General features: G+C 46.4%; 1 protein-coding gene across 3 annotated transcripts in view; it reads left to right on the top strand.

Moving 5' to 3' along the window:
• The window catches only part of jmjd1cb (jumonji domain containing 1Cb), a 144,219-nt gene that overhangs the window by 104,278 nt on the left and 26,582 nt on the right, over positions 1-13,359 (top strand). For all 3 annotated transcript variants that reach the window (XM_053639655.1, XM_053639654.1, XM_053639653.1), the window contains exons 3-4: positions 5,459-5,572; positions 13,130-13,235. In XM_053639655.1, coding sequence (XP_053495630.1) covers positions 5,459-5,572; positions 13,130-13,235 — 220 coding nt within the window. The remainder of the gene's footprint in view (positions 1-5,458; positions 5,573-13,129; positions 13,236-13,359) is intronic.

The raw sequence follows: 13,359 nt of genomic DNA, 5'->3' as shown, positions 1-13,359 counted from the left end.
CTCCAGGCTCCCTGTGACCCTGTGTAGGATAAGCGGTGTGGAAAATGGACGGATGGATGGATGGAATTATCTGTGCGTAATAAGAAATGTCTGTAACTAATCATAAATCTAAGGATGATCCTTAACCTCTGGAGCCGTAAAGAAATTCTTTTTGAAAAAAAGGAAGCGCATAGCTGGTACGTTCTGAAATAGTAGGTCACCCCAGGTTACACACACACACACACACACTTTTTTTGGAGTGTGGGTAAAGTTCCCATGACTTTTTTTAGGCAAGCAGCAGGAATGTGTGTCTGTCTCATTGAATCACTTCCAGCTGAATGCACACACACACACACACACACAAACACACCAATCTCTGTGGCACCTCACAGGAACTCCAATCACAGTATCATGTCCTGTTACCGATACAGTTGATAAATATGGACCCCAGACATCTTGAAACTCCATCCAAGCTACTATTCAGGCTCTTCGAGTCTCTGTGGGTTTATGAAGCGAGTCACCATGCAGTGCCCGAGCGTATCTAAAATAAACCACGTGCTGGAAAAGCCTGTGGAAAAGCTGCAACCCTGAGCCCGGATAAAGCACCAGGTTCAGCCTCTCGTCTGTCAGCGGGAGCGCGCCGTGTACGGGAATGACCTAAATATGGCCGCATGCAGAAGGGGAAACTCGCCTTTGCGTGTCCTTTTGATTCAGCTACAGCAGAAAAGTTGTTTCCTTCCCGTCCCTGCCATGAAGCGTCCTGTTGTCGCCGGCTTTCATAATGAAAACGTTTCGAGATCAAGAACAAGAGAGAGAGAAAGATTTATAAAAAAAAAAAAAAAAAAAAAGATGTGCAGGATTTGTGTGTGTGCTAATGACAGCAGGAGGGCACATATGAGTGTGTGTGTGTGTGTGTGTGTGTGTGCGCGTAGGGTTTGTGTTGCATTGTGACCTTGATCAGCTTGCAGCCTCCCATTCCCCTTCTGACTCCTGAAACGTTTCAGAGAGTGATGGAAATGCCTGGGCCTGCAAACCACTTAGCTATGCATGAGCTCCAGCCGCCTTTCTTCTTTACATTCCAGTGCAGCCAGCCTTATAAAATATTTACTGCTAAGCTACAGGCTGCCTCACAGCGCCCGCAAAGAACAATATTTTCGAAGCAGGCTTTGTCTCCAAGCCTCTGCTTTCTCGGAACAGCTCCTTCCTTCATTGTTTTTGTACCGGACCTGCTGAAGAAACATTTATACGTCCTATATGTCCATGTCCTGTCAGTGTATTTTGGTAGAAACGCTCACATTTCTTACACGAAGGATCTCTTCATTTCCATAAAATCATCAGCGCTCTGCTGTACACTGATATATACTACAGCGCTGCAGATTAAACAGCATTTATAGCTGGAATTCCAATCGCAGGTTTGTATTAACGTTACACGGTATTATTTTGATAGTAACAGCGTATTCACACGACCTCGTGTGGTGGACAAATAATGTATAATCGCTGACATGGTGACGTTTTCTGTACGGAATGCCACCTTTAGCAGCAATAACGGCAACCAAATACTTCCGGTAACTGGAGATCAGAGTTTCACTTCCTTCTAGGACTAGGATTTACTCCTATGCTTTGGATCGTTGTCTTGCTGCATAGTCCAGTTGCGCTTGAGTTTTAATTTACGGACTGGAGACCGGACATTCTCCTTTAGGATTTTCTGGTAGAGAGCAGAATTCATGTTTCCCTCAATTACTGCAAGTCGCCCAGACCCTGAAGCAGCAGAGCATCCCCACACCATCACACTTCCACCACCATGCTTGACCGTAGGTTTGATGTTCTTTTTGTGGAATTCTGTGTTTGGTTTACGCCGGATGTAACGAATCCCCTGTCTTCCAAACAGTTCCACTTTCAACTCATCAGTCCACAGGATATTCTCCCAAAAGGTTTGAGGATCATCAAGGTGCGTTTTGACAAAATTCAATCGAGAGTTAATGTTCTTTTCGGTTAGCAGCGGTTTTCACTTCGCCACTCTTCCATGGATGCCATTTTTCCCCAGCGTCTTTCTGATAGTGGAGTCAAGAACAGTGACCTTTATTGATGCAAGAGAGGCCTGTAGGTCCTTTGAAGTTGTCCTTGGCTCTTTTGTGACTTGCTGGATGAGCAGTTGCTGTGCTCTTGGGGGAGTTTTGGAAGGTCGGCCACTTCTGGAAAGGTTCGCTACTGTGCCGAGTTTTTCCATTTGGAGATGAAGGCTCTCACTGTGGTCCTTTAGAGTCCCAGAGCCTTTGAAATAGCTTTGTAACCCTTCCCAGACTGATGTATTTCAATCACCTTCTTCCTCATCATTTCTGGAATTTCTTTCAACTTTGGCACAGTGTGTTCCTGGGTAAGACCTTTTCCACTGGATTATATCTACTCTATATTGTGATTATATATATATATATATATATATATATATATGTCACTATACACCTTGTAGAGGTATTGCACATTATTAATATATAATTAGCACTTTCATAAGCCTGACTACTTATGTTTTTATTTATAAGCAGTGAAAATCCTGAGTGTTTCATTTCCCTTGTAATTACTTTTAATAGTTCGTTATATTGAACTTTTTCGCATTACATAAATACCATGATTGCGAAAAGTGTCACAATCATGGAAGTATCTTGATCTATATTTGCCATTTTGTGTCATGTCTCACAGCTTAATACCCAGTCGAGCGTGGTGCGCGTCACCCAGAGGTCATGCAGATGTTGGCAAACTTCAGAAAACACTGTCACACACACACACACACACACACACACACACACACACACACACACAGCAAGTTGTGAAACCACACTTCCACCTGCACACGCCCTGCGCTGAAAATACGAACACAGACAGAATACTTGTTTAACGCCTCACGTTTTCTCGTGCTCTGCGTTCCACTCGCACCTGTATTTTTTGTACGGGGTTTTACGTTACGTGTAAATGTTTTCATTACAGCGAGGAAAAGCGACTTCTTTGCCTTTCCCCTTTAAGATCCGTAGCTCAGATGTGCTGCTTCTATATTTACCTGCCCTAGAAACAGGCAGCGTTACCGTAGCCTTGTTTCAGCTCCCCAGCCACCGCGCTCCCGACGCGCCTCGGCTTTACTCGGCCTGCCACGACTTTTCCAGAAATACGCTCTTTGTCAGAAGCGTTTGCGCGTACGTCGATTTCAGATCGGGAAAGCGCAGAACCACGAGGCCGAGCTGTCGTTCACCTTTGCCAAAATATACCCCCCAGGACTTTATTCAAATATCTAACGAAAGCAGCGCAGTGTAATTAAAGCTGGCGCAATAATCGGGAGTTATTACAGTGAGTCAGAGATGTGCCAGACTGAGCACTGCGCTCCTCTCTCTTCCCCACGCCGGACGATCGTCCGGTATAGAGCCGTTTATATTAACAGGGTTGAATTACTGCTCGTCCTTCTCTTGGCTCATCAGGTTTCCATTTTCTTGTCCGCCGTAGAAGGCTTCGAATCTTGATCAGCTGTCCCTTTTGGGTCAGTGATTAATCTTGTACACGGTCAAAGGAAATCGAATCATCCCTGGCAAACTCCATGTGGCACGAATACATGTTCGCCAGTGTAGATTAATGACCGTATGTAGTATTTCTTGTACTGACTTGTGTCACAACACCCCAGCCCTAATCCTCGGCGGTGGAGTGTAGAATATGTCACGTAGACATTTAAGAGACGAGGCAGCGCGAGAGATAATGTCCTCTGTTGTTGGTTTTTTTTTTTTCTTCTTCTTCTGAATACGACTATAGTACGTCTGCTATCCGTCCCCGCCGTATTCATTTTCTACTGTTCCAGGCTCTTTCACAAGCACATTACACCTCCTAAACAGCTGCCATCTCAGCCATGGGTCATTACAGGATTTTAAATGACCAAGAGCACAACTACGCAGAACACACACACCTCTTATAGTAGTGTAATGGAGTAGAAATTGCATGCAGAGACTGCTTGAAACCCCTTTGTAAAAACCCTCTGTAGTGTGCTACTGCCGCAGTGGACGGCTCTAATTACAGCTCGAGCTCAGCCTCTCAGTAACCTTGCGAGGATGAGTAATATACCGAGGGCTTAACACACCACGCAACTGCGGTACTGCGATAAGAGCTTTCTTGTGAACGTATCCATGGGAAAAAGCTTTGTTTGATCGTTTTAAACGCTACGAGGGGAACTAGTTAGCTTTTTCACGTGTTATCTGGGGTTACCCTAAAACCGAACGGCTCACGGTACACGACTTGAATCGGTCGGTTCGGTTTGTGGACGTAAGAGTGTGTACACTAGACCGTATGAGCGATTGCAGACGAGGTTCACGCACTACTCTCAAGCTCCCGATTCCCAAATCCCGCCTACTCACCCATCGTGACTTTTTCAGGAAGTAAGAGAGACGTGCACACCGAGGATCGTGTGTTCTGCCAAGAAACTGGAGATACAATGAAAACTGACAGTTTATCAGGTTATCAGACAGGGGTTATCTACACCCTGGAAAGATATCTCCCGACCTCTGACTAATACAAAACCAAAGAAAAGGCCACGTCAACTCGGAAATTTAGATCAGTCGACGTACCGACATATCCGCTTGTTAAACCTACAGCACTGACTATACAAATGGCTGTCTGTGGAGGAACATATACATCAGTCATCATCATCAGCTGGCTAGACTGTTACTAGCAAGAGACAAATATGGAGGCGGCCATGTTTTCTCCCACTTTGTAGCTCAAACGCACGGAGTCGGAAGTTAACGACTATCCAGCTACGTTAAAGACAGCATGCGGTCTCTTGTGGTGGTTGGTTTTTTTTTAAATAAGTAAATAAATAAATAAATAAAATGGAGAGCCTACTTGTTACGAAGTGAAGTTCAGACCGGTTCACACTTTTGCTTCACTGTAAGAATACTGACGCACATCTAGGGAGAAAACACGGATGAGCGACGTAACACTACACCTACGTTTTCTACAAACTCTCACCCACGAGGACCTACATGCTTTATGAACTGACTGACTGACTGCAGTTCATCTCAACCACTACATTTCAGAACTCATCCTGCTAGGAGTCGCAGATAGATCAAGCACTGATGCCTTTAACAGAGGTCTGTGTCTATCTCCTTCCAATCTTGGAGTAATATTATATTATATATATATATATATATATATATATATATATATATATATATATATATATAATATCACACTTCTCCTCTCTCAGGTGCACGTTTGGTGACACTGAGTCTCACGGCTGCGATCACGCTGATATACGGCGACATCAGAGCTGCTCAGCGGCAATTCGGGGCTGGCGGTAGTGGGCGGGTGGGTTCGGAGAGCGACACATCAAAGTTATCTTTGCCGCCTTTGAAGCGCTTAGCCTGCCACACTCACGCTTTCTTTTTTTTTTTTTTTTGGACGATTAGTAAGTGGTGCACAGGGTGTAATGCGGTGTGTGTTTCTCTCTCCACAGACATTCAAGCCTCTGGTAGGAAAGAGCGTTCTGGGCTCCATCACCGCTGTGGAATTCTTCTCCGACAGACAGCTGGACTTCCTGACCGATGACGGAGCATGCCAGCCCTATCAGGTGAGCATTTGTGTGTGTGTGTGTGTGTGTGTGTGTGTGGCCTATATTTCAGTGCTGTGTTTAAACGGAGAATCAGTGAATCAGCCTTGTGTTTACTCAGCGATGCTAGGTAACCCCATCCCCTGGAACAGTCACGCCGGCCCACGATTTACATTCGCCTGTCCTCCATGATGGATTCTCCATCGCACTGCAGAGGCATTAGCTCTTTCTGGAATAATATAATATAACAGCATGTGATTTTTTTTTTTTTCTCCCCCCGTTCCCACCTAACCCCCCCCCCCCCCCCCCCGGCTTTGCGCAGACGTACGGGTCGTTACAAGCGTGGCCTAGAGATGACAGCGTAAATAGAGCTCCATCTCTATTGTTCTTCACTGCTCCGTTCTCTGAAACTCCTTAATTATCGGCGTGTTTAGGGGGAAGAGAAGGAGGAAAAAAAACCCCGCAATGACAGCGCGCAATGACAGAAGCAAACACATGAGACAGATGGGGAGATGGGAATCTCTGTAGTATTCGTGCGCTGCTTGATTTATATGCACGCCACGTTTCAGTCCCACTATCTTTCTTTTTTTTGCGCCCGGCACCATTTCGCCGAACGGATAATGAAAAGCCATCTGCCAGCAAATTAGAGCCCGCGCCCCCTCCCTCTGCCTAAAGTGGCCATAACACCTGACTGCACGTAGAATCGAGGTGCAGCAGATCTCCCGTACGTCAGCGTCACGCGCTTTCCGATCATACGGAGCGGCCCTTTTATAGTGGTAATTACTGCAGAGGTATCCCAGATCCAGCTGTGTACCGTGGAACAGCGTACGACCTTGCTGCTAGTAATAACGATTTCGCCGAGGCTCACCCGTACAGGCGTGCATATAGGCGGCCGCTCGCTTTTTTTTAAATTCATTTATTTATTTTTAAAAAGGAGAGATGAAAAAGAAATAAGGAGCAAGTCTGGCATGTGAAGGTTTTATAACAAATGAAGCAAATCGATGTGTGATGTGCCATCCCCTGCAGGGCCAATTTTAGACCCTGTTTTCATTCGAGTTTCTCCCGGTGCTCAGCAGAACACTATGTTCTTGTCAGACTGCCTGGCCTTTAAAAAAAAAAAAAAAAAAAAGGCTTGCGCATGGACACACTTTCTCTCTCTCTCTCTCTCTCTCTCTCTCTTTTCTTTTTCTCTCACTCAGACACACAGAGAAAATCACCACGGCTCCTCGCCGACTCACAATGGATGAGTCTGTAATGTAAAAACTATCAGGCTGGGTAATGAGAGAGCTAGCGAACATGAGAAAGCACACCGCCTCTGCATCCAGAGGCACAGCGTGCACCCCAGTGGGGAATGTGATCACTCCATAGGACATTACAAGTAAACATAGTGCTGCTTTTCTCTCTCCACATCTCTCTCTCTCTCTCTCTCTCTCTCTCTCTCTCTCTCTCTCCGTGTTTCTTTCAGTACACCGGTAATCCAAAGCCTCCAGACGCACGTTCCCTCAAACCCTCCGTCCTCATAGCCGATCGTTCGCGGGCCGCAGTAGGAAAGTGTCATCATATACTGCGGCAGGGAGCGTGACATGCTCCTGCCCTCGCTCCACGTTGCGGCACTGAAGGCCTGGGGGTGGGCGGGAGGGCTGAACCATTGCAATCTGTTCGGCATAAAGGCTACAATAGAGCCTCTGTGTAAGAAGCCAACTGGCTGGAGAGCTGGAGAAGGAAAGGGGGGGAGGGGGGGGGGGTGAAGAACCGAGGGAACCGAGTGTAGTTAGGGAGGAAAAAGTGAGTCTACGAGTGCATCCACTTTACAAGACCGCCTCCATATTGCAGAAGAATATAGTGATGCTTAATATCACCGTGCCAGGTAGTCACACCAGAAAACTGTGTGTGTGCGTGTGTGTGTGTGTGTGTGTGTGTGTGTGTGTGTGTTTGCAGCAGCAGCTGCTGTAGTTTGAGATCAGATCTGTGTGTGTGCGTGTTTGCACCCTGCCTCGCAGTAACACTCACACACACACACACACACACACACACACACACACACATACATACAACACTGTGTCACTATTCACTGGAATGGCCAGACACTTGTGCATACCCATACACACACACACACACACACACGTACGCACACACACGCACACACACCTCATTTACCGAAGAGGCATATATCACTCTGGCACAGGCTCTCCCTATTTAATGAAGAATCATACATCACATCCACACGTCCTCAGTGTCACAGAGCCCCGAGTCTCATGTTCCTATGACTTCATGCCACATTCACACAAAACAGTGCCAAATATCTGGAGAAGCGTCGTACACACACACATACACACACACACACACACACACACCGAGACCTGTTTCCATACACTCAACACTGCATACTGTCATGTTGCACCTTATCCTGGAAACAGCTCCGATTTCTGCCTTATTGCCCACACACACACCCACATAAAGAGACAAACACACACCTTTATTACCCCAGCAACAAGCCTTTCTCTCACACACACCACATACATAGTATCGCCATAGCAACAGGAGCGCCGAGTATCCATGATGTCAGTGCGCTCCAACAAAAGCTTCATCGAGCACACGTACGATTTTTTATTATTTTTTTTTTCCTCCTTAAGTCCTCCGACATTTACCGTTGATACTGTAATGTGCCTCGGCGAAGCTTTTAGCGTTATTATGACTCGATTATTCCTGATTTTCTCCCCACTTTTCTTTGGAAATTTGTCACTTTCTCTGCGAGTCATTCTTAGCCAACAATTTTAGCAAAGCGCTGCCGCAAACGCAAAACCACTCTCAGTCCACTCGCTCTCGCTCTCGCTCTCTGTTTATTCACTTGTCTGATGCAAGCATTGTGTCAGTTCTCCCATGCTGCCTCCTGCCATGGTAACAGTCCCTAAGCCTATTCTTCTGTTTACTTTCTATCAGCATTTACAAGATCCTAGCGTATTTTTTTCACCCCTCACCACACAAGCAAAAGTTATTTTAGATTTCCGTCCTGCTCCAGTTCTCCCTCATGACACACGCAAAGTTCACCGTCGAGGTCAGAGGCGGTTTTAGTCACTTGGACTAATAGCATTTCTCTCAGGCTGAGGCTTAAAGAGGTCACGCAGTGCAGCTGTTCTGCAGACCAGACTGTTGTTGTTGTTTGTTTAAAAAAAAAAAAAATGAAATAAATAAATAAAATAATAATAAAATCGCTACACTGATCACTAATATAGGCTAAACCGTTCGGCAGAGCTCTAGATGTGAAATCGACCTGCTTATTAAGACGTGTGTTTAGTTTCCATGTCTCGAAGCGCAGGAATGAGAAAGCAGGAACTGAAACCAGAGCAGCACCATCAATCAGGCAGCTTGATGTGGAGGAAGGAGGGGGCAGGAAAGGAGAGCAGAGTTAGAGAGAAGAGAATGAACAAGGGGGGGGTGGGGGTGGGGGGGGGGTGCAGAAAGAGAGAGAGAGAGAGAGAGAAGTGGAAAAATAAGCATGGAAGAGATAGAGGGAAAGGGAAAGGGGAGATGGTCATGTAGGAGAAAGATAGAGCGCTTCCTGTGCACTCTCACCTTGACGTGCAGGCGATACAGACATGGACACACACACACACACACACACACACACACACACACACAGAGAGAGTGAGAATTAGCTGATAAATGTGAGCCGGGCACTCAGTCATGCAGCGCCTGTATCTGTAATGAGTGTTTCCCGAGTTATTCTTAATGAACACGATGTAAATTTCACTAGCCAGTACTTAGCAAACTCATTACAGCGACTTCCCAACGAAGCCCGAGCTCCATTACGCCGTTTTTAAACGTCGATCATTTAATCATGCTCATATTCATTCCACACTAGACATCGAGCTCTTGTCGATTGAATTGTCTTCCAGACAGAGACAAGGGACAGCATCGGGAGTACAGCAGGACTGCGGGTCAACTAGAGATAATTTCGGGACGCTAGTCCAAAACCAGCTGCCGCGAACAGCACTCACTTCGGCGTGATGGACATCGGAATGGATTTCTGTTTCTTACGCGCAGTCCCCGAGTCAGTGCAGCGTGGTCGCTGGTGAACAGAGCCCTCACGTCCCCAGCGCCCAGATGGCACAGGCACGTGGCCACAGGGCTCGCCAGCAGCCTCCACGTCATCCCTGTGCGGTTTGGTGGCTCGGCACGGAGGCGAATACTAATGGATCCGTTCTGTTTCAGCAGAAGCCCTGCTGCTCCCCGCTTACCGAAAAAGGTCTTCTGTGTGTGAAGTATGACAACGCACAGGCCGCTGCTTTGACGTTGTTGTTTTTTTCAGAGCTCGCTTGTATGTTTAGACTTTTCCAAAGCTGCCTTTTTATTCAGAGGTATTTCGTGTGGTCAGGAACTGGCTCTGAGCGCTGTAGGGGACTGTGTTAGAAAAGCCCACTCCGTTTCATCCTGTTCACAGAGAGAGAGAGAGAGAGAGAGAGAGAGAGAGAGCGCGGGAGAGAGAGATATGGATGGGGGAAGGCCGGTATCTGGAAATGCTTTCCAAGTTTCCAAAACACGGCACCCGCCCTTCTCTCTCTCTCTCTCTCTCTCTCTCTCTCTCTCTCGCTCTTGCGCTCTCTCTCTCTCTCTCTCTCTCTCTCTCATGTGTCTTCCACGGCTGGCCATGTGGAAAATCCTGTAACACACTGCTGTTAAAGTGATGGATGGCAGCCCGCTCCTGCAAGAGAGTGTGAAGCACACACACACACACACCCACACACACACACACACACACACACAGGATGTCTGCTGTGCCCTTCACAGCACGGCCTGCATGATTTTGCACAATATAGGTTAGGACGGGGGGTGAAAGAGAATTGACAGAAGACACTCGAGACGGATTGCAGAGCTACATCCATTAAACGAGGTCTTGCTAGAGACGTTACGGAGAATCTCCCAGCTCTTGTGAAGTGACTCCGTCTGCTCGGAGAATACACTCTTTCATCTGTACAGGGATTCCACTCGGCATTCACGCTATCACTTACCCAAACAAGACATCTTTGCTCTCCGTTAAGACAGAGAAAGAGATGGGGAAAGATAAACAGAAGCACTGAGCACAAGATTGTGTTGTAAGTGCGATCTTATGAAGGGAGATGAAAGGAATCTTTGTGTGTGTGTGTGTGTGTGTTGAGATAGAGAGATAGAGAGAGAGCGAGAAACGCTGTGATTCACAAAGTGGCTGCCCAGGATGCAGCCTGAAGCTCGACGAATAAATCCCGAAAATAGAGAGGTGTTTGCGTTTTCTCAGAGGAACAGGAAGTGACACGTACGTTCACACTCAGGCGCAAGTCACGACGCTGCTGAAACGTTCCCTCGACACCCATCCCGTGGCCTGTCTACATGACGCAACCGTGACCTGACCGGCTCCCCTCGCGATCACAGCCAGTCATATTCTTGTATTTATGACTTCCTCATTCTGCTTTCGCTGCGAAGCAGAAGTGCGCACTTTCTAGTGTGAATCACAGCGCGGATTTTCTGACCTGCACGAGACATCAGTGTGCAAAAACGTGCTACTAGCGTTTGCAGGGAAGCAGCTCCACCCAACAGTGGGCTGCGTTTGCTGTTTACTTTGTACCTTGTTTGTGTGTGTGTGTGTGTGTGTGTGTGTGTGTGTGTTCGTCCCTTTATCAGACACGCTGTGTGCGCGTGTAAATAGTCTGGCTCTGCTCCTTCTCCTATGGGCCTCCTCCCACTTCTCATCACCAACAACAATTAATGGAAGTGGTGGGCGGATTTCCCTTTCACCGTCTGACCCTTGACAAATGCACACACACACACACACACATGCGTGCACACACTCTTTCACACACCCCAGCTGACTGCAGGGCTACTACAGAAATGTAGCCCATGTCTTGTTACAGACCACTGTATAACGTGTATGACTTTGCACACTTAATTTAATCGCCGCGTATTTCCTGTTTAATCGGTGGCTTTATTTTTTCCGAGAGATTGCGGAAGCAATCTAAGACAATATTGTGATTAAGGTGTTTACATGAGTCGCTTTTAGAATATTCCTTTCATGTACCCGTTTTACATGTTATAGAACGTAGATCGATTAACAGCGCACGTCATTACGTCCCCGCGCCACGCCGTCCGACGTTCCCTCCAGAATTCCACGTATCGACATACAGTTGGTCTTCGTTATGGTACCGTATACCGTTTTGTGTACACAATTTTTACGAACACTTCAAGTGCGGTTAATTATTTGTCGTGCTGTACGTGCAAATAGACGACTGCTTGAAGCCGTGGGCCGCGTCCCAAACCGCATACTTACCTAACATATAGTAGCTGAAATACACATATTGTGCCTACTATATAGGAGGTAAGTACGCGGTTTCGGACGCAGCCGTGCTCTCTTGTTCACCGTTAAACGGTTGAGCACTGCCGTGTGTGTACGTGTCCTGTACGGTTACAACTGAAGGCGTGGCTTCTCCCACATTCCCCCCCCCGATTGGTTCTTCTGGATCATTGCGTATCTTTCCCTGATTCGTCAAGCCCCTACCACATGACCATTACACTACCTTGATCGTATACACAACAACACGGAGACTGAACCGCAAGCTTTTTATCGTTATCTTGTTTTGTTTTGTTTTTATAACAGGCTGAGATTTATTAGTCATTTGTCAGAAGATAGACAGTATGATAAATACTGAATCAAGCATTTATTAGGAATGCGTACACTAAAAGACGAAACCCTCAACTTTTATCTTAAAGTTTAAATATGGAAACGTTACAATTATTTACATTTAGAAAAGAAGTCCTTCCTAGCATGATGTGGTTCTTATTATATATTCTGTATGCCTTCATGGCTCTTGCATGGTTTTGAAAGATTGCCAGTGGGAGAAGGTTGCTCGCTGTGTGTGTATCAGCGGTGGCTCGGCGCGAATGAGGTCACGGGAGCCCAACTTCTGGACGAATGTAGACAAAGCATTTTCGTTTCGAATGAAGTCAGCAGAAATCGAGGACATCCTCAGGAAATAAGCTGAGTACAGAGTTAAGTTCTTGTGCGAAGTCACTGTCGTGACCTAGAAGAGTAGTCTACCATCACCAGCACCTGATCCTTACAGAGCCCAAACCTCATAGACTTATCTTCAACTGGAACACCAACAGCACACCTCTCATAGTAACACCTTGGTGAGGCGTGTGAAACAGAGTGCTGCGGTGTGGAGCGTGCCTGAGGGACTAGCAGAGCGCTGTGGAGTCCTTTGATTGTTGTGCAAAGAGGGTGAGGGAAAAAAAAAAAAAACCCCAACAACAAATAGCTGCAAACAAATAACTTCACGGCTAATTTGCAGGTAATACGCACCAGGTGCTCTTTAGCTAGCGTGCACTTACTGTAGCAGGTGACCGGAACGTCGTTTTCTCCAGTAGTAGGGAGAGTTCAGATTTTTGAGTTGATGTCGATACAGCACTACAATGCTGTAAACACTGTGTTTTCCTTAACAAATGAGAAAGAAAACGAAATGACCAGAAGCGAGAACATAGCTCGAACTCCATCGTGAAATGATATTTTGTCCATTACTAACACGCGCTATTGTTCCTTGTGTCGTGCAGGATGAAGTGGACAGCTTGAGTCCTGTTCTCAGGGACAATCCACAGCTTCATGAAGAAGTGAAAGGCTGGGTAAAAGACCAAAAGGTGCAGGAAATTTTTATGCAAGGTAAGACGCTATAACGGAATACAGCTGAGTAAATATGTTTAGGTTTCTTAATATGTTTCTTTCTATCTAACAAATAACCTAGCCACATGTTTCCCCTGGCAGTATCTCTGGACATTTTGCTGGT

The sequence above is a fragment of the Ictalurus furcatus genome, chromosome 13 (genome assembly GCF_023375685.1).
Source record: "Ictalurus furcatus strain D&B chromosome 13, Billie_1.0, whole genome shotgun sequence".
NCBI lineage: Eukaryota > Metazoa > Chordata > Actinopteri > Siluriformes > Ictaluridae > Ictalurus > Ictalurus furcatus.
The sequence above is the reverse complement of the archived record's forward strand: the minus strand, read 5'-3'. Positions and strand labels throughout refer to the sequence as shown.